This window comes from Budorcas taxicolor, chromosome 6, assembly GCF_023091745.1.
Source record: "Budorcas taxicolor isolate Tak-1 chromosome 6, Takin1.1, whole genome shotgun sequence".
NCBI classification, from domain to species: domain Eukaryota; kingdom Metazoa; phylum Chordata; class Mammalia; order Artiodactyla; family Bovidae; genus Budorcas; species Budorcas taxicolor.
In genome coordinates this window covers 19,666,105-19,693,811 of record NC_068915.1, presented here as the reverse complement: position 1 = coordinate 19,693,811, position 27,707 = coordinate 19,666,105, and the positions used below count along the sequence as shown (strand labels likewise).

General features: G+C 38.9%; 1 protein-coding gene across 1 annotated transcript in view; it reads left to right on the top strand.

The window, feature by feature from the left end:
• The window catches only part of NPNT (nephronectin), a 77,767-nt gene that overhangs the window by 14,714 nt on the left and 35,346 nt on the right, over window positions 1–27,707 (top strand). Inside the window, exons 3-4 of the mRNA XM_052642120.1 lie at window positions 5,335–5,385; window positions 24,157–24,249. Of these exons, the coding sequence (XP_052498080.1) occupies window positions 5,335–5,385; window positions 24,157–24,249 (144 nt within the window). The remainder of the gene's footprint in view (window positions 1–5,334; window positions 5,386–24,156; window positions 24,250–27,707) is intronic.

Here is a 27,707-nt window from a genome sequence, read left to right as displayed (position 1 = left end):
TTTTGCCAAAGCTCCTGATTGTTATACATGTGCAGAGGAGCCAAAATGACTCTTGGGTTTTATTCTAGTTCACCTGGATCTCACGGAAGGCTGCTTTAAATAAGCTACTGAGACCTGAACAGAGTCAAAGTAGAATCTCAGGTCACCATCCAGACACAAACGTACCTTCACTGGGGCCTGAGGAAAGCCTGCCTGGGCTTCCCAGGTGAGGCTAGTGGTAAAGAACCTGCCTGCCAGTGCAGGAGACATAAGAGACGTGGGTTTGATCCCTGGCTCAAGAAGATCCTGTGGAGGAAGAAATGGCAACCCATTCCAGTATTCTTGCCTGGGAAATCCCATGGACAGAGGAGCCTGGCGGGCTACAGTCTATGGGGTCACAAAGAGTCAGACACAGCTGAAGTGACTTAGCACACACACACATGCTGCTGCTGCTGCTAAGTTGCTTCAGTTGTGTCCGACTCTGTGTGACCCCATAGACGGCAGCCCGCCAGGCTCCCCCGTCCCTGGGATTCTCCAGGCAAGAATGCTGGAGTGGGTTGCCATTTCCTTCTCCAATGCATGAAAGTGAAAAGTGAAAGTGAAGTCACTCAGTCGTGTCTGACTCTTTGCGACCCTATGGACTACAGCCCACCAGGCTCCTCCGTCCATGGGATTTTCCAGGCAAGAGTACTGGAGTCGGGTGCCATTGCCTTCTCCCACACACACATGAGGAAAGGCTAATTCTCAGGGACTGCTGAAGCTCCAGTGGCATTGGAACCCGAAACTCTGGGGACACATATGCCCAGGAGAATCACTCTGTATCTGTCTCTCTCTCAAAAAAGAAGAGCACTCACCATGTATCTTGAGAGGGCACCAATCCAGTAAGTCCCCCATCTCTTTAGGAGAAACACAGAAAGGGGTTTTGAATGCCTTTCCTCAAAGATTAGCACCAACGGAGAATCTAAGCTGTCCAAAAATTGCCACCTTGTATCAACCTGGAGGGGAGCCAAGGAGTTTACATTGCCAGGGCCAAGATCTTACACTTCTTTGTGGGGATTAATAAATGATCAGTTCTCAAAGAACAAAGCAAAGATAATTTGGCTTGAAAAAATTTAAAAGTGGTATCAATCACTGCCCATAACAAAGTACTGTTAGCATAGGCTAAATGTGATTGACGGTGCATTCCTGGAAATTGACCAGAGCAAACTGGTTGCAAAATATGTATCTAGTTACTTAAAAACTGGTGCCTTGCAAGGTTCAGAGTTCAGTTAAGTAATGTCAAATATAAAGAAACTTATACTTGTGCATTTTAAATTATATTTAGTGCATTTTAACGCACTAAAGCTTCACTTAAAATTTTCCAGTTTTACCACTTAAGTTACTGCTAGTGCCTAATTCAGATAATTATGGTCATAATATAATTACTAATAAAATTCCTAATAAAGCCAGCATAAAGGAATACATTATAGCCTAGATGTGATAAAGTATTATTATATGGTAAAATAATGTCAGATACCCATGTGTTATTACATATTCTTTCATCGATATTCTCAAGAATTGTAGTTTTACCTTAGACTATGAAACTAGTCAACTTGTTATTCTTATCTGATTGAAGCAAAAAGAGATATAAATAATCAAGTTGGCTTCTTAGCTTTATTGTAGTTGATTTTGTAGAAGAAACAGTTTTCTTTTTAATTATATTTAACTAGAAGCCCTCTTTTTTTTTTTTTTCATATTTAACCAAAGGCTGGAGACAGTCTTCGTAGGTACTAGATGCCAGGGAAATACAAGTTAAGACTAAAAATTTGCTGGAGGTGATTCGAATGAGGGTATTCCAGAATCAAATAAAATTTAAAGCTGAACATTTAATATGGTCAATATGTCTTTAACTGTCCTGTAGATTAATGATATAAATTCTCCAAATCTAACATTGTTTTCCTGTTATAATATCATTAAATCACAAGGTTAAAGTTGCCTTTTGTAAATATTACTGACTTATTCTCAACTTTTAGGAACTATGTCATCACAGTTAAAATTTGCACTAATGTACCCAAATGAAGAAACTAATATTTTTGGATTTATGCTTAACTTTGCTAAAAACAATGCTGTTTTACAAAACTTTAGCCTTGTTTTCATAGATCAGAGTTTTCAAACTCAGTTTCTATGAAAAATCCTTAAATGGTCAGAGGTGTGTATTTAGCACAGAAACTAACTCCTTGGATAGACTTTCTGAATATTAGCTTCTTGCCACCCAAAATATTTTTCTAAAGCCTTTGTGACTTCCTGTTTTCTTTCACTGTTAAGGTTTTGGAGGTACTTGAAATCTACTGTCCAAGTGCTTTCATGCCAACAAATAGCAAGTAATAGAAAAAGACAAATTGCAGCTTATACTTAAATGTATTTTTTTTAAATGTACATGGGTTAGGGTACATGAGTTTATATAATTTACTATGGCGATAGTTTCTACTAGATAAATTGTCCTAAGTTCATGTGATTACATAAATATTTCATGGTGTTTCATATTGATAATGTTGGTTTCAAGTTCTTTTGTCCCTTAGATTGTTTTTAAATCACTGATGAATTTAAAAGTTCATAATTTCTTTGTGTATGGTCCAAAATTAAGATATCCCCCTGTATAGCTTATTTCCTAATTAAGGCAGAATTTTGGGGGTTTTTTTTAAGCAATTAAAATGGGGGAGAAAATACAAAATTATGAAGAGATAATTTGTAGATTTGTTAAATGTTCTGTTCTCTAATCTTGTGTTGAGGTTTGATGGATTTTGTAACTTAAATACTTATAAAGTACTGGAAAGATTCCAGATTGTTACTCAAAATTCTATTCGTGGGGTCTGTTGTCTTGGATGTTGCTTTAATAAACATGCAGAGTTGGAGAGTTGTCTATAAATAGTGTTTCCTGGGCTAATATTAACTTTTTTGACAATGAGAAATACATGAAATTTTGGATTGGGACAGGGAGAACATCTTAGAGTTACTACTTTTTCCAGCTGGAGATTAGGGTTGGAAGATAGAGGTGCAAAGTCTGGGAGGACCAGTCCCTTTCATCTGGGAGCCTGGATTTATTGCCATGAAGGATGTGCGTGTATCATGCTTCAGAGGCTGTGTGATGATACACCAAAAGACAGGGATCCCTTTGGATGATACAGAGGCTCAATTCCTTTGGGTTTCTTATCCCTTATTTTCCCTAACTCTGTCCAGGGCCCAGAATGGACTCCAAATCTGTGACCTGTGTTTAGCAGGCAAGAAAAGACATCCCCAAATTGTTTAGCTTCTCTGGTTTATATTAGTTACAATTTTATAAAGTCATCAGAGTGCTCATGATGTTTAAGGATGCCTAATAATCACGGAGACCTGTCTGTAAAGTCAGTGTCACTGGGAACCCTGAGGTGAACTGAAGCAGTGGTCTGGGGCAAGTCTCAGGAGAGACTTCTGCAGTTGTGAATTCTCACTGGGTGGCTTGGAGCTGGCAAGACTGCATGTATTAAACACTATGGCTTTTTATAGTGGCTGTTGGAAAACTGATTATCAGGAGAAAATGGACAGGCGTTTCCTTATTATTTGCTACGAATGAATCCTGTTTTAGTGCTTTTCACCGTGGGGTTCATACCACACAAAAAAAATACATGTAGGGCTTTTATTTTTGGCAGCTTTCACAAAAACTGTGGTGATGGTTGGCTATGAACATTTCCTTACACATCATTAGAGAATAGATTCCAGAAGCTTCCTGGAGATAATTACTCCAAGTTTAACATTGCTTTGACTTAAAATGCAGTTTTGTATAGTTTTAAAATGCAAATTTTAGAATCTCGGACTTTGGCTAAAATTTCATTCTGGAAGTCTTATTTAATGGGTGTAGATACCAATATCATAAAACTTGCTAAATCTATGTGTGTCAACACTGATTTAAGTGAAGTAGGAGAAATGTGACCCAATTAAGATATTATGAGACAAAAATAAACTATACAGAACTGTTTGGCTGCTTGGTACTAACATAACTAGTTAGAAAATAATGATGTTTGCTATTCTTTATTAGCTTATTTCACCTTTTTTTAAATTAATATTTTTTCTTGATAGATTATTCAAAATTTACATTTAAAGAGAATTAAAGAAACAGTATCCTTTTATATTTTTCTTCTCATACATAACCATAGTCATGGTTTTCCTTAATATGTGATCCAGAATATAATTTGCAATTTATGCTTTGATTTATTTTCAGCTTTTTGCTTAGATTGTGCCTGATATATGTCATTATTTTAAGAAATATATCAAGATCAGGAGTTCTTTTAAAGTTAGCAACAATAACAAAAACAACACGCTAACTTGTAAACACAATGGACATGAAAATAATACTCTAAAAAACAAATGTTATGTGTGCCTTTAAAAGTATAAAGCAATCATTCTGGATTGATAAACTACTGCTTTGAGTTAAATTGGACTTACAATTTTTTTCTTCTGATACTACCCCAAAGAAGGCTCTATGCACCTTGCTTTAAATTATACAAACAAATAACACAAATGGACAGTGAAACTGAATATTTTGTGCTTTAAAGAAGACTAATATTTTATGCTATAAAGGCATTGATCCAAAAGAAAAGTAATAAAATCATCTCTTCCCTTACCTCTAGGATTTCTAGGTGGTCGAACCCTGACCATTACTAGTAGTGTTTCAAATTTCTTCCATTTACTTTCATTATACTGGGTTATTTGTATCTTCGAGTGAATTGGCTGAGCTTTCCCACTAATTCCCGTTGCTATTGACAACCAAAGCAGCCATGCAAGAAGAAAATGCTGTGGGAGGAAAAGAAAAAAAACCTTAATATTTCCTTCTCAAAGCTGGAGAGAAAAGGGAAACACAGTATGTAAGAAACAGGTAAGTAAAAAAAAAAAAGTATCAATTTAAAAAACTACTAGCCTTGGTTGCTAATTGATCAAAAGTTTTAATTTTTTTTCAGATATTTTGTCCAATACTCGTTTAAATAAAAGGATACTGTCTCTTGGAACCAAAAATTAATATTCTGAAGATTAAAAATTGGATTGGAAGGTACAATGTCACTAGAGGTCTGAAATATTTTAATTTAGAATTTGAACTATGAAAGAATAGCACAACTTCAATTATTGGTTAATATCTTTGTTACAGAATGTTTTTTAATGACAAAATGGTGACTAAAATATTACTATTTTGAACATGTCCTAGATTTTTTTTGTTTGTTTCAGAAAAGCACTGAAAGTTGCAAACATGTAAGTCTCCGGGAATGTAACAAGTTGATAAATACCCAAGTCCAGCCTCCTTACAGAGAAAAGATCTGGAATTTCTTTTTTTGGACATTTGTTTTGCAGCTTTCTACGTCTTAAGGCAGAGAATAGCCAGGATAAGGTGCCAGCTCAAAGGTTAGATGAACATTTTTTTTTGAAATAATTTCGGCTAATCTATGTCTTGAAAGGCATACTTCTAAATAATAACTTTATAAAGTTATTAATAAAACTTAACACTAGTTGTGTTCCTGAGTTGCTTTTTGGGGGGAAGCTGTATTCCTTAGAGATGTGTTTATTCTGTTCATAATTTTGTTTCCAGTTCTTAAATTAAACTTTTCCATTTCAGTTTATAATTTCTTTCTTCTGTTTTACAAATCTAATAAATTTACCTCCATTCTAACCTAAAGGACAGTTTATATTTTTAATACTTAAAGAAGCAAAAAAAAAAAAAAAAAATCCACCAAAAGAAATTACTAACACCATCCTATCATTAACCTGAGGGAATTGTGTCTCGTATTCATTAATTCTCCATGGAAAAATCAGGTAAGAAATCTTTTTATTGTGTAACATATGTTAGATGTGGTACTAGCACCTAGGAGTGTTCATGCTACAATTTTGGTGCATAAGAAGTTTCTTGTGTTAAACATTTTTGAAAGTGAACAGTGTCACCTGACAAATCATCCTTATGATACTTAACTGAAAATTTTTGGTGAAATATGTGTAATTCTGTTTTATGGATTTGGTACCAAGAAGACAATGTACTTTATATTTTTACATGTCAGAGAAAGTGTCTTTAAGGGGAGATTTTAATAAAACCATTTGGGAACAAGCTTTGATAGTTCTGGAAATAAATGTTAAGACTTTTTCTGTTCAGAGAGACTTAAAAAATCAAAGCATATGTATCTTATATTTACTATCAGCTGTAGGATTAACTATCAGAGCTATGGCTGAAGTTAAGGAGTCAGTGCCAAAGAATATAATTTGGGTTTTGTCCCCAGCACATGTGGGTTCAGGACTCTTTCCTGTGACTCGCCAACTGTGACATACTAGATATTTTAAGTTTTCTGCGCCACGGTTTCCTAATCTTTAAACCTACTGGCAGGATTGTTGCTGGCCATCAGGAGAATGCCTTCTCCTCATGCAGAACAGTTCTTGATAAGTGTTTGAACTTTGAAATGGTGTTTTACCAGGGTCCATGATAGCATCCGTGGTATACAGCATATTTTAAACTACATTTTGTTTACCATGCCCATCATTTGGAAATAATCCATTGGAGGTAGTAGAAAGTTTCTCAAATTATTCATGTCTGAAGTGAAAATTGTCATTGGGTAACTGCCTGTGCTTCGGAACCATTCCTTCTCCACTTCTTTAATAACATCCATTCCATGTCAGAATGAGGTATGGTTTTGGTTACCTAGCCCAGGGAAAAGGAACTGGAAGAACTGGATTGTAGAATTACATGTAGAGTTACTTAGAGACTTATTTGACACACATTTGAGAGCTTTACTAAACTTAAGGAGCTAAGTTAGGGGCTGGGAGAGAGACGTTTAGTAAAAGTTTAATCCAAGTTTAGTAAAACATGGACACTTGCTTGGGAGGAGCTGATTTGATAAGATGGTTGTCTTTTATTCCTTCCAGGATTCTAAAGTAGGCAAGAGTTAGGGATTAAAGAGCTGAGGCTGTTTAGAGGAAGAACTACTTCTGCTGGAGTGGATCAAGGAAGATTTCACAGACTCAGTGGGCTTCAGTTGATTCATTCATTCCGTAGGTACATACTGAGGGCTATTCCCTATCTCAGCCTGGGCCAACCACTGCAGACATCAGTAAGATGAAGCTGCAGGCATTGATGTCATTTCCTGTCCGTGTGGAAGGCCCACAGATGAAGACAGTATTGGATGAGAGGTGTGTTTTGATGCAAGTGTGCTTTGAGATAGGCACTGTGAAAGCCCATCGCAGTGGGCAGTGTCCCAGCCAAGAGTGATGGACTGGTGGCCCAGCTGTATCCTCAGGGGTAAGTCAAGTGAAGGACACCGGGCCAGACAAAAAAAAATACATTGAAGCTTCAGAAGCCAGAGTTAGAGGCACATTCCAGGAAATGTAAGAACCTTCATCTGGGTACTAGGGTGTGTGTTTGAAGGGTATCTGATGACAGATGCTGTGGGAGAGGGAGAAATGAGCTGACTTATGGAAGGCCTTTGATGGCATCTTAGAGTCGTGTTTATCCCAGAGTTGTAGAGGAGTGTTGTGTAGATTTTAAGCAGGGGAATTACCTAATCAGATTCGTATTTCAGAAGTTACAAGCTGGTTCTAGTGGGTCAGTATTCTTGCCTGAAAAATCCCATGGAGTGAAGGAGCCTGATGGGTTACAGTCCATGGGGTTGCAAAGAGTCGGACACGGCTGAGCATCCACACACATGCAGTGGGTCAGATCTGGCATACAGGTGAATTTAGTTTTGCTCACAGAGAGCTGGAACATTTTTTTAAATAGGTGCCAGTGTTTCCAAGGAAAAATGATCAGGCTTTGTTAATAAATCAGTCGCTCCTCTTGCTACAAGGAATTGGTGGGCTGGAGTTGCTTACTGCTGCTCTTTTGGACGAAGCATGCACTCCATTTTATCATAGAACTCACTGCTTCAGGACAGATGCCCAGGATCTGTAGGCACTTGGGTTCTGGGGCCACTTGCTGAACATTTTGCTGGTTGGCAATTAAGAGATTGCCTTTTGAGGCTCAGGGCTAGAGGCTGTTACAGTAAACCTGGCGAGAAATTGAGTTTTATCTTAAGCGACACTGGTGGGAGCAGAGAAAAATAGGGATTGACGGATAATAAAAAGAAAGGATGGAGGGGTAAGTATTAGGACGGGGCAGGGAGTTCAGGCTTCCTGGTCAGACCCAGCTGTTACCAGACCTGTATTTTTGAGAAACTTACCTGACCTTTCTGGGAAATAGCTTCTTTTTTGGTAAAATATAGATAAGAACTCAACCTTATAGGGTTTTTAATGAAGATCAAGTGAAAAAATGTGAAGCACTTAGTTCAGTAGTTATTTCACATTCAGCAAAATGACAGCAGATGGTGTGCGAATGGTGTGAGGAAGATGGAATCAAGGATGATGCCCAGGTTTCTGGTGTGTGCTTTGGGGGGCTAGAGAACACGGGAGAAAGTTCAGGGGATGACCTCAGTGTTGGCTGTGACATCGAGGAAGTTCCTGTGAGACTCGGATGTGGAGAGATGTGATACGTGGGTGGATTCCAGGCCTAGAGCTCAAGGGCGGGTCTGAGTGGGGCACCGGCTGGGGTTGAATGATCTTTTCACCTCTGTCCTACTCACACCTTCCTTCCCCACCATCGTCTTCAGTCAACATTAATAATCCTCACAATGTCCTCCATAGAAGAATAACATTAAACGTATCTGAGGAATGTGGGAGAAGGAAAATACTGTATTGCATGTGGGCTGAAATGTTCTCTGACAGTTTTTGGTTCTTCACAAAGTTTCTTTCCAGTTTACCATTTTGGCCTTTAGCCAAAAGAAATGAGTAATTCAACATTTGTTTATATCAAGGGCTGAAAAAGAGAACCACTCTCTTAAAACATTCCATCTTTCTTCCCCTTTTGGTTAACTTTTTCTGTATCCCATCACTATCACTTTTAATTCTAAGCAGATACTCAACTCAGAGTGAATTGTTGTTAGGAATGAATAGCCACACTTGTGTGTGTGTGTGCGTGCCTAGTCGCTCAGTCATATCTGACTCTTCGTGACCCTTTGGACTATAGCCCACCAGGCTCTTCGGTCCGTAGGACTTTCCAGGCAAGAATGCTGGAATGGGCTGCCATTTCCTACTGCAGGAGATCTTCCTGACCCGGGGATCGAACCCACAATCTCCTGTGGCTTCTGTACTGCAGATAGATTCTTCACCAGCTGATCCACTGGGGAAGCCCACACTTATGTTAGAAGTTTATGTTCTTTCTTATTAGAACATACTGTGACTCAACCCTGCCATGGGTCCTGGCTCAGAGGCCGCCTTCATTCTGCCTTCCTGACTTTAGTGACAGGAAGTGTCTTCTTTCTCTACACTGAGTTATAACGCTGGCGTGGCACCTGTCTCATCCTGCTCTGTGTTGGGATTCTTTGTGGATCTGTATCGTTTGTTCTGCTGGACTGTTAGTTCCGTGAATCTGGGGACTGTGTCTTATACCTCTTTAGCTCAGTCAGTACTTTGAAGGTATAAGGACCAGGCACTTCTATATAAAAGAAATAAAAAATGTGAACATGATGTAATCTTACTAAGCAGATTGTAGTTTTAGGAAAGACAGCTTACTGGGGAAATAACTATATTTAATTTGTCTGCCTTTCTTATGACCTTACCACATATTGTATAAAAGACCTTAACGCTTGAAGACGGTTCTTAACTCAATGTACACGCTTGAAAACACAGAAAGTGTCGTCTGATTGTGACACCTACTTCTTACAATCAATTGATTGTTCGCCATTATGGATGGAATACTGATTCTTTGAGTATGAGAGTCTTTAGGCTGGCGATTGCCTTACCTTAGAAGGACTGTTTTTGGCCTTGTGGACACAGTCACAGTGGGCTGCCCTTCTGCGGCCAGTCCCTCTGCTGCTTCACACGCCCCTGGCTTTGCTTCTGCTATTTTTTCTGAATAAAAGGCCCTTCACCCATCCACATGGTGAATTCCTACTCATCTTTTAAGATTCAGTTCGCATTTCCTCTTGCAAGCCTTTCCTGACATTTTCCCTACTCCTGCCTGCCTGCTGAGAAATTCTTTCTTCTGTATTCTTTTAACACCTTGTACACCTGTCATGCCTGTCTTTGTGAGGAGACTATGAAATTTCACAGCAGACACTGTGTATTTGAAGAGCTCAAAGTCTAGTGAAGGAGCAAGGTAAGAATAATACTTGTGATAATATAGGATGGGGTGTGTGTGTGTATATATAAAATTTATGGCAGAGTTGTGCACAGAGGTTTATGAAAGCACTGAGGAGGGCCCCAAAATCAGAATGAGGGGCTAAAGCAAATATTATTTAAGCTGAGTATTGAAGCTGTCTAGATGTTAGTCCAGCAAACAAAGGGAAGACCACAGTCTGTGTAGAAGCGTGGGAGTATTGGAGTATGTGATTTCCTGGGAACTACCATTAGTGGGTCTGTTTGTGGATATGACTGGAGAGGAGAGGAGACTGGTGGGATAGACAGGAGTCAGATTGTGAAATGTGGTGTTCAATGTCATACAAAAAGTTTGAACCAGCATGATGAGCTCCAAGTAAACATGAAGGGGAGTCAGGGAGTGTATGGGGAGAATGGCATGGTGAAGCCTGTTTTTAGTGAGGTCCCTCTAATAGCAGATGATACTTGAATTGAAGTCCACAATCCTGGAGGCAAGAAGACCCTTGTGCCACCACTTATTAAAGCAATCCCTTTTTGATGGACGTTTGTTTCCAAGTTTCTGTGTAAGGTCCTCCATCAGATACATTTGGAACAATTAGTGAAGTAATGCTTTCTTTTAAATAAAAAAAAAGTGAGCCGCACTGACGAAATGCCTCACATCCTGCATTTCTGTGTACAGTCACAAAGCTGGTTGCGTTTTAAAAATGGTTAATAAATGGCTCAACTCATTGTCTGTCAGTGACTCCTTAAACATAAGGATTCTGGTCACTGAAGGAAGTGGTGATGGTTACTTTAACACTTTCTGGCCTTTTTTGATGATTGCTCAGTACCCGTATTCAAAATTAGAGCATCATCTCCTTAGCTAAAATAAATATAATTTTCACCTGATAAGTCTTTCATCATTGCTTGCTTGCGTGCTCAGTCATGTCCGACTCTTTGCAATTCCACAGACTGTAGCCCAACCAGACTCCTGTGTCCATGGAATTTTCCAGGCAAGAATACTGGAGAGGGTTGCCATTTCCTACTCCAGGGGATCTTCCCGACCCAGGGATCGAACCTGATCTCTTACATCTCCTGCATTGGGGGTTGGATTCTTTACCACTGCGCCACCTGGAAGTCTGTGTTTCACCATAATCTCAATGAATTCTTACATTATGCTATCGGTGTTTTGTAAGTTTCTTTTTTTTGGAAAGAAATCTGTTAGCACTATTACCTTTCCAAAACCTTTTCTGACTCCCTTAAACCCATGTAACTGACCACTTCCTCTCCTGTATCCTCTACACATATCTGTTATTAAGATATCTTTGCTTACTTCTGTCTCTCCTTAATAGACTTCCCTAGTTGAGGGTGAGGACTTGATCACTTACCTGATTTTATTATCCCTAGTCCTTAATACAGTTTCTTAGACACTGTAGCAATTCATCTTTTTGTTCTTATAATTCTGTTTATAGATATATTTTTTGAGCTCTTACTATGAGGTGGGTACTGTTCTAAGTACTTCATTTGGATTTTTTTATTCAGTCATCCCCATAAACCTATAACTCTATATGCACCCTCTTGGCTTACTACTTTTTAAGTAGTAAAAAATGGCAGTGCTGACATTTTCCTCTGATTCAACCTGTAGTCTTCATTTCAGAGCAGAGAGAGCTGGACACTCCTCATAGGTAAACCTGGGACCCCAGGGGTCTAACTCCAGCATGTGTGCCCTTATCCCCTTCTCCAGAGTGCACTAAGTACACAACAGCTCACAAGTTAAGAAATACTTGTCAGAGTAATTAAGTAATATTTGTCAAGGTATGCATATCATCCTACACATGTTTATAAATTTTTTTCCCATTTTTGTACTTGAAAAATTTCAAATCCATACAGGAGTTGAAAGTATAGTAACAGTAAATAGCCATGTACTTTTCACATATTACAAATTTGCAGGTATGCTACATACACTCCCCCTCACTTTCTCTCTCCCCACCCCTGCCCCCCTTCTTATCTGCACACATACACACACACAACTAATGAGCCATTTGAAAGTAACTTAGATATAATGGCTCGTTGTACTTACATGCTTTAACATGCATGCCAGGTCACACTTAAATTTAACATAGGTACAATAATATTATATAGCAAACAGTCCATGATTAGATTTCCCAAATTATCTCCAAATGATTTTCATGGATTTTTTGGATCCAGAGCCAATCATAGATGTTTCATTTAGATGACATTCCTTAGAACAGTTCTAGACCTACTTTTTTCTAGATCTGAATTTGAAGTTTCCTCATTATTATATGCTGGTTAAACCTTTTTGGCAAAAATATTACATAGGTGATCATGTATTATGATATTCCCATTGCACATAATGTTAGTTTATTCTGTAATTGGTGGTGCTAAGTTTGATCACTTGATTAAGGAGTCTACCAGATTTCTCCACTGAAACGCACCTTCTCTTTGTAATTAGTAAGTACCCTATGGGGTGATACATTGACATCCTTTGAATATTCTGTTCCCTAACAAACTTTCACCCAGTGAAAGTTTTAACATCTATGGATAATTATTACTCAAATTATTTCAGTCGTGGTTGTAAAATTATCTTTTCAGATTCTGTCATTCCTTCTGCATGTTTCCTGGCATTCTGTAAAGAGGAGCTCAGTTCTCTTCTTTATAGAATCACTCTGGACCCATGGATTCTTTTATTGTTCAGTTCAGTTCAGTTGCTCAGTCGTGTCTGACTGTTTGCGACCCCATGAATCGCAGCACGCCAGGCCTCCCTGTCCATCACCGACTCCCGGAGTTCACTCAGACTCAAGTCCTTCGAGTTGGTGATGCCATCCAGCCATCTCATCCGTTGTCGTCCCCTTCTCCTCCTGCCTCTAATCCCTCCCAGCATCAGAGTCTTTTCCAATGAGTCAACTCTTTGCATGAGGTGGCCAAAGTACTGGAGCTTCAGCTTTAGCATCAGTCTTTCCAAAGAACACCCAGGATGGATCTCCTTTAGAATGGACTGGTCGGATCTCCTTGCAGTCCAAGGGACTCTCAAGAGTCTTCTCCAACACCACAGTTCAAAAGCATCAACTCTTCAGCGCTCAGCTTTCTTCACAGTCCAACTCTCACATCCATACATGACCACTGGAAAAACCATAGCCTTGACTATTCAGTTGTTATCAATTACTATCCGTATTCTTCTTGGTGCTCAAATTATGCCAAATTTGGCTAGTGGGAACACTTCCAAGTAGCTCCTGTGTCATTTTCACTTGTTTCCATAATTTTTTGAATATGCCTTTGCTTTTTGTCACAGCAAATATTCCAGCCTCTTCTTCAGCCCTGGTTTTATTGTGGAATGGTATTTGGAAACAAATGTATGGATGTTATGTGTGATCATTGCTACTGTTCAGTTCAGTTCAGTCGCTCAGTCAAGTCCGACTCTTTGCGACCCCATGAATCGCAGCACACCAGGCCTCCCTTTCCATCACCGACTCCTGGAGTTCGCCCAAACTCATGTCCATTGAGTCGGTGATACCATCCAGCCATCTCATCCTCTGTCATCCCCTCCTTCTCCTGCCCTCAATCCCTCCCAGCATCAGAGTCTTTTCCAATGAGTCAACTCTTTGCATGAGGTGGCCACAGTATTGGAGTTTCAGCTTCAGCATCAGTCCTTCCAATGAACACCGAGGACTGATCTCCTTCAGAATGGACTGGTTGGATCTCCTTGCAGTCCAAGGGACTCTCAAGAGTCTTCTCCAACACCACAGTTCAAAAGCATCAATTCTTCAGCACTCAGCTTTCTTCACAGTCCAACTCTCACATCCATACATGACCACTGGAAAAACCATAGCCTTGACTAGATGGACCTTTGTCGGCAAAGTAATGTGTCTGCTTTCTAATATGCTATCTAGGTTTCCTTCCAAAGAGTAAGTGTCTTTTAATTTCATGGCTGCAGTCACCATCTGCAGCAATCTTGGAGCCCAGAAAAATAAAAAGTCTGACACTGTTTCCACTATTTCCCCATCTATTTGCCATGAAATGATGAGACCAGATGCCATGATCTTTGTTTTCTGAATTTGAGCTTTAAGCCAACTTTTTCACTCTCCTCTTTCACTTTCATCAAGAGGCTTTTTAGTTCCTCTTCACTTTCTGCCATAAGGATGGTGTCATCTGGATATCTGAGGTTATTGATATTTCTCCTGGCAATCTTGATTCCAGCTTGTGCTTCTTCCAGCCCAGCGTTTCTCATGATGTACTCTGCATGGAAGTTAAATAAGCAGGGTGACAATACACAGCCTTGACGTACTCCTTTTCCTGTTTGGAACCAGTCTGTTGTTCCATGTCCAGTTCTAACTGTTGCTTCCTGACCTGCATATAGGTTTCTTAAGAGGCAGGTCAGGTGGTCTGGTATTCCCATCTCTTGAAGAATTTTCCAGTTTATTGTGATCCACACAGTCAAAGGCTTTGGCATAGTCAATAAAGCAGAAATAGATGTTTTTATGGAACTCTCTTGCTTTTTCGATGATCCAGTGGATGTTGGCAATTTGATCTCTGGTTCCTCTGCCTTTTCTAAAACCAGCTTGAAAATCTGGAAGTTCGTGGTTCACGTACTGCTGAAGCCTGGCTTGGAGAATGTTGAGCATTACTTTACTAGTGTGTGAGATGAGTGCAATTGCATGGTAGTTTGAGCATCCTTTGGCATTGCCTTTCTTTGGGATTGGAATGAAAACTGGCCTTTTCCAGTCCTGTGGCCACTGCTGAGTTTTCCAAATTTGCTGGCATATTGAGTACAGCACTTTCACAGCATCATCTTTCAGGATTTGAAACAGCTCAACTGGAATGCCATCACCTCCACTAGCTTTGTTCATAGTGATGCTTCCTAAGGCCCACTTGACTTCACATTCCAGGATGTCTGGCTCTAGGTGAGTGATCACACCATTGTGATTATCCGGGTCGTGAAGATCTTTTTTGTACAGTTCTTCTGTGTATTCTTGCCACCTCTTCTTAATATCTTCTGCTTCTGTTAGGTCCAGACCATTTCTGTCCTTTATTGTGCCCATCTTTGCATGAAATATCCCGTTGGTATCTCTAATTTTTTTGAAGATATCTCTAGTCTTCCCCTTCTGTTGTTTACCTCTATTTCTTTGCATTGATCGCTGAAGAAGTCTTTCTTATCTCTCCTTGTTATTCTTTGGAACTCTGCATTCAAATTGGAATATCATTCCATTTCTCCTTTGCTTTTCTCTTCTCTTCTTTTCACAGCTATTTGTAAGGCCTCCCCAGACAGTCATTTTGCTTTTTTGCATTTCTTTTCCATGGGGATGGTCTTGATCCCTGTCTCCTGCACAATGTCATGAACCTCTGTCCATAGTTTATCAGGCACTCCATCTATCAGATCTAGGCCCTTAAATCTATTTCTCACTTCCACTGTATAATCATAAGGGATTTGATTTAGGTCATACCTGAATGGTTTAGTGGTTTTCCCTACTTTCTTTACTTTAAGTCTGAATTTGGCAATAAGGAGTTCATGATCTGAGCCACAGTCTGCTCTTGGTCTTGTTTTTGCTGACTGTATAGAGCTTCTCCATCTTGGCTGCAAAGAATATAATCAATCTGGTTTCGGTGTTGACCATCTGATGATGTCCATGTGTAGAGTCTTCTCTTGTGTTGTTGGAAGAGGGTATTTGCTATGACCCGTGCATTCTCTTGGCAAAACTCTATTAGCCTTTGCCCTACTTCATTCCGTATTCCAAGGCCAAATTTGCCTATTACTCCATGTGTTTCTTGACTTCCTACTTTTGCATTCCAGTCCCCTATAATGAAAAGGACATCTTTTTTTGGGTGTTAGTTCTAAAAGGTCTTGTAGGTCTTCATAGAACCGTTCAGCTTAACCTTCGTCAGCGCTATTGGTTGGGGCATAGGCTTGGATCACCATGATATTGAATTTTTGCCTTGGAAACGAACAGATATCATACTGTCATTTTTGAGATTGCATCCAGGTACTGCATTTCGGACCCTCTTGTTGACCATGATGGCTACTCCATTTTTTCTAAGGGATTCCTGCCCACAGTAGTAGATATAATGATCATCTGAGTTAAATTCACCCATTCCAGTCCATTTTAGTTTGCTGATTCCTAGAATGTCAACGTTCACTCTTGCCATCTCCTGTTTGACCACTTCCAATTTGCCTTGATTCATGGACCTAACATTCCAGGTTCCTATGCAATATTGCTCTTTACAGCATCGGATCTTGCTTCTATCACCAGTCACATCCACAGCTGGGTATTGTTTTTGCTTTGGCTCCATCCCTTCATTCTTTCTGGAGTTGTTTCCCCACTGATCTCCAGTAGCATATTGGGCACTTACCGCCCTGGAGAGTTCCTCTTTCAGTATCCTATCATTTTGCCTTTTCATACTGTTCATGGGGTTCTCAAGGCCAGAATACTGAAGTGGTTTGCCATTCCCTTCTCCAGTGGACCACATTCTGTCAGACCTCTCCACCATGACCTGTCCGTCTTGGGAGGCCCCACACAGCATGGCTTAGTTTCATTGAGTTAGACAAGGCTGTGGTCCATGTGATCAGATTGGCTAGTTTTCTGTGATTATGGTTTCAGTGTGTCTGCCCTTTGATGCCCTCTCGCGACACCTACCGTCTCACTTTGGTTTCTCTTACCTTGGACGTGGGGTATCTCTTCACGGCTGCTCCAGCAAAGTGCAGCCGCTGCTCCTTACCTTGGACGAGGTCACCCCTCCTGACCTTGAACGTGGAGTAGCTCCTCTCAGCCCTCCTGCATCCGCGCAGCTGCCCCTGACCTTGGACCTGGGGTAGCTCCAGTTCAGTTCAGTTCAGTTCAGTCGCTCAGTCGTGTCTGACTCTTTGCGACCCCAACCCTACTTAAAGAAAATCTCCCCCAAGTCTACTTCACACTTTCAAATAAGTAATAATACTTTATGAAATGTTCTTAAAGTCTCATTTAGCATTAATCTATGTTTCGGTGTTCTGCTACAATGAAAACAGAAAAAAGTTAAAATTTCAAGTAAACCAAAAATGACAATACTTTCAGGAGAAGATTGCTTAAGTGGAAATGGATAGTGCTTAATTATAGTAAATAAAAGTTGGTTTGAGATTCAAAGATGCAGGCACTTATTTTCTTTGGTCTACTTCAGGAATTAAAAAGTTAAATAGAGATTAAATAGACCCTTGAGAAATTTCAATTGGATGTTTCTAAAAAGACAAAAATAAAATAAATTAACCAGACAGCTCTTGGAAAATAACATTATATAGAACAGAAATCCTTATTTATTTTAACTTCATACTCTGAATTATCAACTGATTGACTTAATATTTGACTGTAGTTTATGATTAGTTTAAGTTCTTAATGAAAATAACATTTCTTAAAGTGTGAGAGCAAAAAAATCATAGATGTAATAATACATCAGAAGAGATAACAGTTCTATATATTTCATTAATGATTCAGAATCTGGCTTCTGTATCTAACAAGCAGTGAAGTAAAAAGATCATTTTATGTTGAAATATTCTGGCAGGGTTACTTCAATTTTCTCAAATTATAGGTTGTATTCTTAACTGTGACTTCTTCCTAGAAGTTTTATGCCTTCCCAAATACCTTTATGCCTTTAATTACCTTTGATATTCTCTATCTCTCTCATCCTTTCCTGGTTAGTGTTTTCACTATAACCTCACTCTCCTCTCTGCCAAATACACTCAAAAAGCTAGGTTTCTGGAGTTTTTCCGAATACCAAAAGAATTAGAAGATTATAAGAAATTTTTTTCTGAAATCAGGCAAATCACTTAACTTTCTGTGCTTTTGCTTGTCTGCTGGTAAAATAAGGATAATGCCTGTCTCTCTCTTGCCTTATATGGATATTGTGAGGGTAAATTTAATCAGTCATTTAAAGTGGTTTTGCGTTCTGTATTCATGAGATCGTTTAACAGATAGGTTTTCTTTTATAATGATAACAATCAGAGGCACTTTTACTCCAGTTTTTACGACAGAAGGGATTTAGATTTGAAAATAGGATATTCAACACTAGAATACAGGATATTAGGAGGCTGGAGAGTTGTTTTCCTCTGGAGATCTTGGGATCTGTAGGATTCTTCTCTGTGGGTTTGTGGTACCTATGATAAAGGAAGCTCAAGGCCCTTTTTGGTGGAGCCCTTTAACATTCTGCCTCCATCCTTCCAGCTCCCATTAATACAGCAATGGCTTGCTTAATGCCTCTTTTAGCAACTCTCTCTTCCAAGGCCAGTTGCTCTTTGGAAAAGTTACTCCTCATTTTATATTCCTCTTTCCTTAAAATGAGTGTATCCATATCTGAGTTCTGTGAAGCTTGTTAGGTGTCCTGAGGACTCTAGGAAATGTCCCAGTTTTGTATCCATCATCCTTCTGCCCTGCTCTTGAATAGTTTATGTCATTGTTGTTTTCAAATCACTCACCCTGGAGAGCAGTTTCTTTGTTCTGCTTTTAATGGTGCCATGTCTGAATAGCAAAATAATGGAGACTGCAAAAATTACAAGTGATTCTTAGGATTTGAAAGACAATCTTATCTACATTAAGGAAATACTTCTCAAGTTACAACATGATATGGAATAGGAAGATTGCAAGTGATTTTTAAGGTTCAGAAGACGATCTTATTTATGTTAAGAAAGTACTGCTCAAGTTACAACACCAACTGAGGTTGAGTTGGCTTTTTCCTTGCCGCTCTCCAGAGCCAACATCTGCTTGGGCAACTCAGGATGTTCATTTTTTTTTTTTTTAAAGAAATGTTGGCACTTGACTCCCAACTGTGATTAGATTACATAAGATATTATATAGAACTGATGTGGGAGTTTAATTTCCCCTATCTTATTTGATAACATTGTCTAACTTAGTGTCAGAAAACATTGGCCAACTCTCAGAACCCTAGTTACATCAGTTAGGATGAATTTTTAAGAGGAAAATCTTAGATTGCAGTCAAACAGGAACATGTGCCATTAAAGAACTATGTTTGCTTTGCCAGTTGAGACTTGTTTCTTTAGTTCAAGTAATGGTTTAGGGGTTATTTTAAGGGCACTTTGGAGATTGTGTTGTCGGAATGTTACAGAGTAAATTTTGAGTGTGATATGCCCATTTGACCTTAATTCCAACATCTGATTTTGCAGGGAAAAGAATCTGTCATTCACTGACTACCTGTGATCCTCACCTGAATTTGGTTTCTTGAGCTGCTAAATCATATGTGGATGCCAGTGGTCCTCCATGGACCACACGTGGCCCAGACTTCTTGTCCCTGATCCACAGGAAGCTCAGCAAAACAGTGATTTCTGCGTAACCTTTAGCGACAGCAGACACATTGTTTCCTACAAGTCAGGGTCTCATCTATTTTTGTTGTTTTGAGAAGATCATTCTGAAATAGACTGCTAAAAAAAAATAGTCCACTTATTTTTTTTCCCTTGACCTACTGTTCACAGCAAGTTGCATGTGTGCTGACCACTGAGAACTCACCTTATAGTGAAATGGGTTGTCAAAAGTTGGGTCTGTTTACACAGAAGTTGGGAATCATTTTTCTCTAATCTCAAGGTGGATCTGTGTTTTCTCATCTAATTTTTAGATGTAGCAGTGAAGTTCTTTAGATACTTCTGAAGTATATGATAGTGTAGGTTTAAGATAAGTTGATAAGTTGTGTTTCTTTACTAAGATTCAGTCATAACAGTTCTGTCCTTAGTGTGTATCCAGCATCTGCTGGCTTGATGGTAAACACAGAGTAAGTCCTGATTCCACAGCCTTGTGCTCCGGGATAGTCAGGTATTACTCGTAATTATACTGTATTGTAATTGTACTTGGCTGCAAGTGACACTGACAGAAGTGTCCTAAAAGGCTAGAATGGCCATTTAGGGTTAATATTATGACTTCTAGTTCAGCCTCTCTCCCATTCTTAAGATTCAGCCCATAATCACAAAGTAGCCATTGTAGTTCAGCCATGACTTCTATATTCCAGGCGAGAAGACAGGATATACTAATCAGTCACCTTTTAAAGTAGCTTTCAAGTTCCAAAAACTGCACCCAATAATTTCTGCTGACCAGAATTGAGTCACTTGACTACCCAAATATGTCAGGGAGGATAGAGTATATAATTGTCTATTGCTAACTCATTACTTGTTATGGGTTACTCATTACAATGTGGGAAACCTGGGTTCGATCCCTTGGTCAGGAAGATCCCCTGGAGAAGGAAATGGCACTCCACTCCAGTACTGTTGCCTGGAAAATCACGTGGACAGAGGAGCCTGGTAGGCTACAGTCCATGGGGTCGCAAAGAGTCGGACACGACTGAGTGACTTCACTTTCAACTCATTACTTAGGACTTCCTGGTGGCTCAGTGGTAAAGAATCTGCTTGCCAGAGTGGAAGAGCAAGAGATGCAGGTTTGATCCCTGCCTGGGTCAGTAAGATCCCCTGGAGAAGGAAATGGCAACCCATTCCAGTATTCTTGCCTGGAGAATCCCATGGACAGAGGCGCCTGGTGGGCTACAGTCTATGGGGTCATGAAAGATTCAGACATGACATCGACTAAACAATGAACTCATCGCCTACTCAGAGGGAAAAAGAAAGCCATTCTATTTTAAAGAAGAAGGGAAAAACAAATATTAGTAACAACCTAGCAGTTTCTGCCACCAGTGCCTTTTATGACTTACACCAACCCATCTTTCGCTCCCATCTGCTGTTCTAAGCACTGTATGGCTCCACAGAGCCTCAGTGCTCCCTGAGAACGCCCTTTAGTGTCCTTCCCTCATCCGATTCTGAAAGGCTTTGTCTCCCATCTCAACTGCCTCTGCTTCTTACCTCTCAGGTGTTGCTCAGATCACATTTCCTGCAGGAAGCCTTTCTAGGACTCCAGTCACAGTTACCCTCTGCCCCTCCCCCATTCCTTCATCTCATCTGTCACAGCTCTTGTTAACTTTCAGCCAACATAGTAAAATTTCAAAGTTAGTTTCCATATCCTATGTGATTCCCTCCTCCCCCTCACTTGCCTAGTAGAATAATTGCATCTACTCAATATTTAGTATATGTGTATTGAATTCCATTGCAGATCTCATGCTAGCAGGATAATAGGAGAAAGTCTTTTTGTGCAATAAGGGTGTTCTTTTTGTAAGGCAAATATATATATATATATATATATATATATATATACACACACACACACACACACACACACACACACACACCAGCATTGTGAGCATCTTAGTCTATTTAATAGGTTGTTGGTTACTTCTGTGAATAGTCTGTTAGGTAGAAGTGTAAATAGCAGTTTGTTTGAAATATGGCTCCCTAAACATGTAGGAAACATTAACAATCTGAGCCTCTTGGAACAAGAGCATTTGATGTGCCCGAGATTAGGGCACTCCACTGAGAACAAACAAGGAAAAAGGAAGGGGGACAATAAAAACCTTTATTTCTGAAAAGTACCTGAAAATACCATGAATGCATGGACTTCAGGCTGGTCAGTGGGGCAAACGGCAGCACAGCCTGGGTGCCTCATATGTAATCGTTTGATAAACTTTTTCATGTGCTACTTTCTAAATTTCTTTTTCATGTTTTAGAGATATTTTCAAAATCCAGTTATTTGGGGAGGTTTTTACCTTGACTTGCATTTAATTATTTTCAGGTGTTTACTTTTTTCCCCCTTCTTCTTTTTTAAAAATTTATCTTATTCCAGTCTAGTTGATTTACTAATTTTTCTTTTCAATATGCTCTTGGGATGCATCTGTGATAACAATTCAGGTTGTATTAATATATAATTGTAAAGATTTATGGAACATCTTTCCTTTAAAATTAAAAGAAAATGTTTTAACTTGCATTTCTTGATTGCGCCTGGAATTCACATAAAGGATGGCTTATTTCTGGGACTTCTTTTTAAAACTGCATATAAACCATCTACCAGGTATACAGTTGACTGAAGCATAATGTTGGAAGGAGCTCATAGATAGTTCATTTCTTCTCTCTGCTTTCTGTTGAATGTCATGCCATATCTAAAATCAGATTTTTATGAATTTCCCCAGTGCATTTCTCTACCACTTATACTTGACTCTCTGCTCATCATTTCTTTCTGCAAGATTTTACATCAAATACCTATAGAGCAGCGATAAGGATTCACTTGGGGTGAGTTAACACAGGCGGGAAAGGTCTAAAAGTAAGATTGGCAAACAAACCTGTGGAGTGCTCAGCAAGGGGAGGGTTGGTGAGTCAAATGAGGAAAACACCAAAGATAAAGTGCACAACAGTTCCATAGGAGTGTTAGTGCTTTGAAGGAGATGATGTTTGAGAATTATCCAAAAATGGGAGCATCTCCCAGGATGGAGAAAACTGTGGGCTGATATGGCAGGGAGCAGGTGTCAGGTACAGGAGACACGGGGTCACTGTTGACTCCTCTCCCCTTGGTCTTCAAGACCTATTTGCTCATCCCTCAGGGGTTAGTGAAGCCCATTTCTTCCTGTCAACAAACACAGATCATTTTATCTGCATGTCAGACTCCTGTCCATCCTGTGTATCATCACCATACTAATATTCCCAGGTTATTTTTATCAGGTAATTCTCCTAAAGATAATGATGAAGTGGTCACTTCTTGTAGACAAAGTACATATTCCTCAGTCTGGAATTTAGGGAACATCATGATCTGGTATCACTCACCTCTGATTGTCTACCTCTTATTCTTCCCCTAGTGTTTGCCCATCTCTTTGGCTTGATAAGCCTCCTCTAAATCAATGAGGCCCGTTTTGCTGAATAAATTTGCCTACCTTGGATGGTCCACTGTCTTCTCTGTCTACCTGGCTTTAAGATCCACCTCAAGACCTCTTCTTCTAGGCTTTCTGTACAACTCTATGTGGATGTGTGATGATTTCTTCACAAATCCCATGTGTGCCACCATTTTTGCTCATAAATGTTGCCTTGAATTAAAAACATGATTGCTTTGTCTTTGTGTCGAGAGTAAGCTCTTTGAGACCAGTGACCACACTATACAATGATTTTGCATCTATTTTAATATCTGGTTTAGCACCGTATACAGATTTGGTATAGAGCGAGATTTCTCGGTCTGGCACCATCACATTTTGAGCTGGATAATTTTTGTTATGGGGAGTTACCTGAGCATTGAAGGATGTTTAGCAGCATCACTATATACTTGCTAGATGCTAGTGGTACTCTCTTCCCAGTGTGACTATGGAAAATGTCTTCATTTGTGCTAAGTGCCCCATAGACAGCAAAATATCCACAGCTGAGAATTACTGTATAAACAGAATAAATTCTTATCAGTATCTTGGCAGGAATTGAAGACTATGAAAAATTTGATTGATGGTTTACAGCATTTTAGGGTCTTGAACGATGACAAACTCAGCTGATAGATCAGCAATGTAAAATGAAACTTTCTCTTTTCTGTGATAAGCTATCGGAAGCCTATTATAGATTGATGAGTAATTATGATGTAACTTAAGGTTAAGGAAGGGCAAAATGACAGAAGTATACTGAAGTTGAAGTTTCCAAAATACTGAGTTTTAGTTTCTAATTCATTTGGAACCATTTTATACTTGGAAATATCATTTCCAATAAAATATTTGTTATTTAATTGGAAATTTATCTAGGGGTTCATTTTTAACTAATATCTTTGGATTGAGAACTATGTTTTGAAGCATATTTGAGAAAATCATTTTGAAATTATGGGTGCAGGTTATTGTAAAGTGATAACCATTGACAAAAACCAGTTGTATGTGTATATAGTTTTCCAGTTTTTCTTCTTTTTTTGGTTATTTGAGTATTGTCCTCAAGTTTAGCAAAATTTCCAGCCCCAAGCAATACATGCATAAGCAATACACACACACACACACACACACACAAAATACATGTGTGTAGTCTAGACAGTGCTTACTGCTCACTCTGTTGTAAGTTCTTAGTTTTTTCTTTGATTATCGAACTGGTACATGACATAGATTCTACATGGCTGACATGCTGCTGAACTAGAAATAACGCGTGATACCCTCTTTCCACAGCTGTGTGCCAGCCACAGTGCAAACATGGTGAATGTGTCGGGCCAAACAAGTGCAAGTGTCATCCTGGATATGCCGGGAAGACCTGCAATCAAGGTAGGGAAACCCTGTGCAAAGTAAACAATCATAAACCCTCTCTGCTCCTCCTTGATGTAGAAACTGAAGTTCTCATGCAGACCACTTTTCCATGACCATCGTCCCCAAACATATGAGATGTCATTTCGCTGAAAGATAAAAACCTAATAATGATAAAGCTTGTTAAATCTACTTAATTGTGGGGCAGTTAAAGAATTTCATCCTTTCATTCACTATTAACAATGAAAATGCATTTTGAAGAAGAAAATGACAGCATCAGTAGAAGCCTTACATCTGCTCCTCCTCGGCCTTCCACTAACTATTTGGAAAACTTCAGCAAACTGTTAGCCTCCTCAAAGTCAGGTAGGAGGTTTGGCTTGAAATGTTGAGGTCCCTTCCAACTCTGAGCTCTTTGATCTTTGTGATTCAGTTCCCTTCAACTTTTGACCAGTTGGTAAGGTTCCTCTGAGAAATCAAGATTTTGATTAACCTAACAGTTTATTTTTAATTTGGTGTCAGTTGCTTATAAAAGCAGATCTTTATGTAGTCTTCATGGTGCTAAGGTATTTTGCATGTATTACCTGTTTATATCACTACAGCAGCATTAGGAGGTAGAATGTTATTTATTATAATTAAGCTATAAATACTATTTTCCTCTTGACGAGACATCATGTATACTCAGTGTTTTGTCCAGGTTCACAAAATTAGTTGGTAAAAGATCTATGTCAACTTAGAGCTGTTGTCTATATAACTCATGTTCTGTCTACCGGTGTAGTTTTGGATGGAGAAAACATTGGAAATGTGATCCTCTGACTCGATGCATTACAAGGCTGACAAGGCTTGTCTGTTTAATTAATTTCAACCAAAACCTTTCTAACATTCAGAGCTAAAAACAGATGTAAAGAAAAGATAGGGTTAGATTTCACTAGAAAGATTCAATAATAAAGAGTAAAAGGAATAAATAAGGAAGGAATAAGTAAGGAATATTCACTTATTCCTTAAAGTAATATTTCCTAGCATTTTAAATGTCAAATGAAACAGTTTGTGTAGGGTCTAACTGTCCCATAGATACTTAGTTGACCTCATCTGATACAGAAATGATCTTGTTGAAATATTCTTGTTCTTCAGTATATGATGTTCCTTGAAGTGTGTCACGTAAACTTGTGATTTATAGACATAGTTGTCACAAGAATCAGGCACACTGAAATTTTAAAGTATGGGTAATTGTTCCTAAACTACCAGATGAAATCCATGTTAGTGAAATATGACATGTTTTTAAATCCATTTGATTTTAAAAACCCATTTAATTTTTCCTCTCCAGTGTAAGTTCTCAAGTAGCAGCGTGTTCAGTTCTGATTATTGAGTTGTCAGTGTTCATCTTAGAGTGCCATCATGCTTCTTTTTTTAAAGTGCTAAACATAAAGCATTGCAGGTTTCATTAATATGTCAGCACCATGAAACGTTGTCCTCACGCCAGGAATGTATACAAAGATTATTAAAAGAAGCCACTGTTGAGGTTGTGGAGAAATTCATTTAAATTTATTTGCAGGAGCTACATCAACTTTAATATGATTCATAGACATTAAAACTATCATTGGAACACGGATCCATCTCTGGGTATCTCTGATTTTCAGAAAACTAGTTGACTGTATACCTTTCCCTGCAATAATACCTGTTTCTCTCAAGAAAAATTGAAATATACCGAGTTGAAATCTTGCCTCCCCAAACTAAATATAGTTGGGGGGAAGAGGATTTTATCAGTGGCAAAATGGGATTTTACACCTGCAAAAATAGTGAGCCCCACTGAAAATGTAATTTCAAGTTAAATCCTGAATATAAAACTTGAGTCTACAGTAAACCTACGTGTTTTGATCATCTCTCTCTTTTCCTTTCTTACCATATAAGCAATTGTGGGAAGTTACATTCTTTGAGAGCAGGAACCATTTGTGGGGTTCCTCTGACTTCTTGGTTCCTGAAAATTTTTATCAAAATGATTTGTACATGATAAGTGCACATGAAATATTTGCTTAGTGACTGTTTAATATCATGGTTCTTGATCCTAACACCATAGGAAGAGTTCCCTGGAGTTGTTTGGTATAGCTCTTTATTCTTTGTATCCGTCGACTGTTTGTCAGGGTCAGAGAGGCTGCCGCAGTGATCCAGGTAGAGGCCAGAGAGCCCCAGAAATGTTGTTAAATATTAGAACTAAGTGTCTATGTCTGCTACAGAACAAATTAACTTAGACTGATTTTATCCAGACCATACATTTTAATAAAATGGAAAACATGCCTTGGAGATATGAGAAATCAAGCAAGTTTTTTTTAACCCAGGGTGTTTTTGTTTATTTTTTGGCCACACCATAGGGCATATAGGATCTTAGTTCCCTGCCCAGGGATCAAACCCATGCCTCTTGCAATGGAAACAGAGTCCTAACTAGAAGACCACCAGGGAATTCCGTGGTTTCTTTTTTCTTGAGGAAAGAAATGGTAAGAAGAGTTAGACTTGAAATAAATCTCTACAGAACTGGAAATTAGCATTTGATTAAAAGTAGGTTTGGGTATAAGGCAAAAATTATATCCACTAAAAACTGTGTTACTAGCTGTGTACTTTAAGAACTCACCCCTGGAGACTTGCTTGAACAGCTGAGTTAACAGCTTGAATAGATGACAAGCACTTACTGAGTGCTTTCAGAACTGCCAAAGAGCAGAAAAGCCCGGCAGGCCCACTTTGGAACTGGCTTAATTGAGAAGCCTTGGTACAAGATTAGTGTGAATCTGCGGGTCATGGCTTGTGCTTCCCTCTGGGTCACTCTCTTGATTTGCCATAGCCAGATCACATAGAAAATCATAGGCATGGGCTGACCATATTCATTCTAATCTGAACTCTGGCAAGAATTTTTTTTTTTCCAGCTTACTTTCTCTGGTTATTTTATTCATGAAGATTACTGCCCCCCACCCACCTTGAGCCTCTGTACCCATACAAGTCCCCTTTCTCCTCAGCCAAAAAAGGATACTATTATAGATAACAGTGTTTTTCATAACTTTCCCATTAGAGAATTATTTGGGGCATGTAATGTATCATATCATTGCATATTTTCAGGAATGAAAGATATCCTGCTGAATTTACAGCATGCTTTACAGTATAATAATTTCAGAAGAAACAGTTCATAAATATCAGTTATTAATCTCTTCGCATGGTTTTTGTTTCAAATGTTGAATTCCTTATCCAAAGAAAAGAATCGGTATCTTGTACTAGGGAACCAGACAGTAAACTGTGGTAAGCTAATTAGGTCTAAATTGATTGCCTTCCTTAGCACAATAGCTGGAGTGCTTTAACACTAAGATTAAGGTAGTTTCTTAAGGCTTTATTTTTTGAATGATGTATGGTTTCAACCCCAGAAACCAATATTGATTTAATTTGTAAATTTAACTGGCTGTTAATAATGTGATAGTCTTGAAACAGGATGTGATTGCCTACTT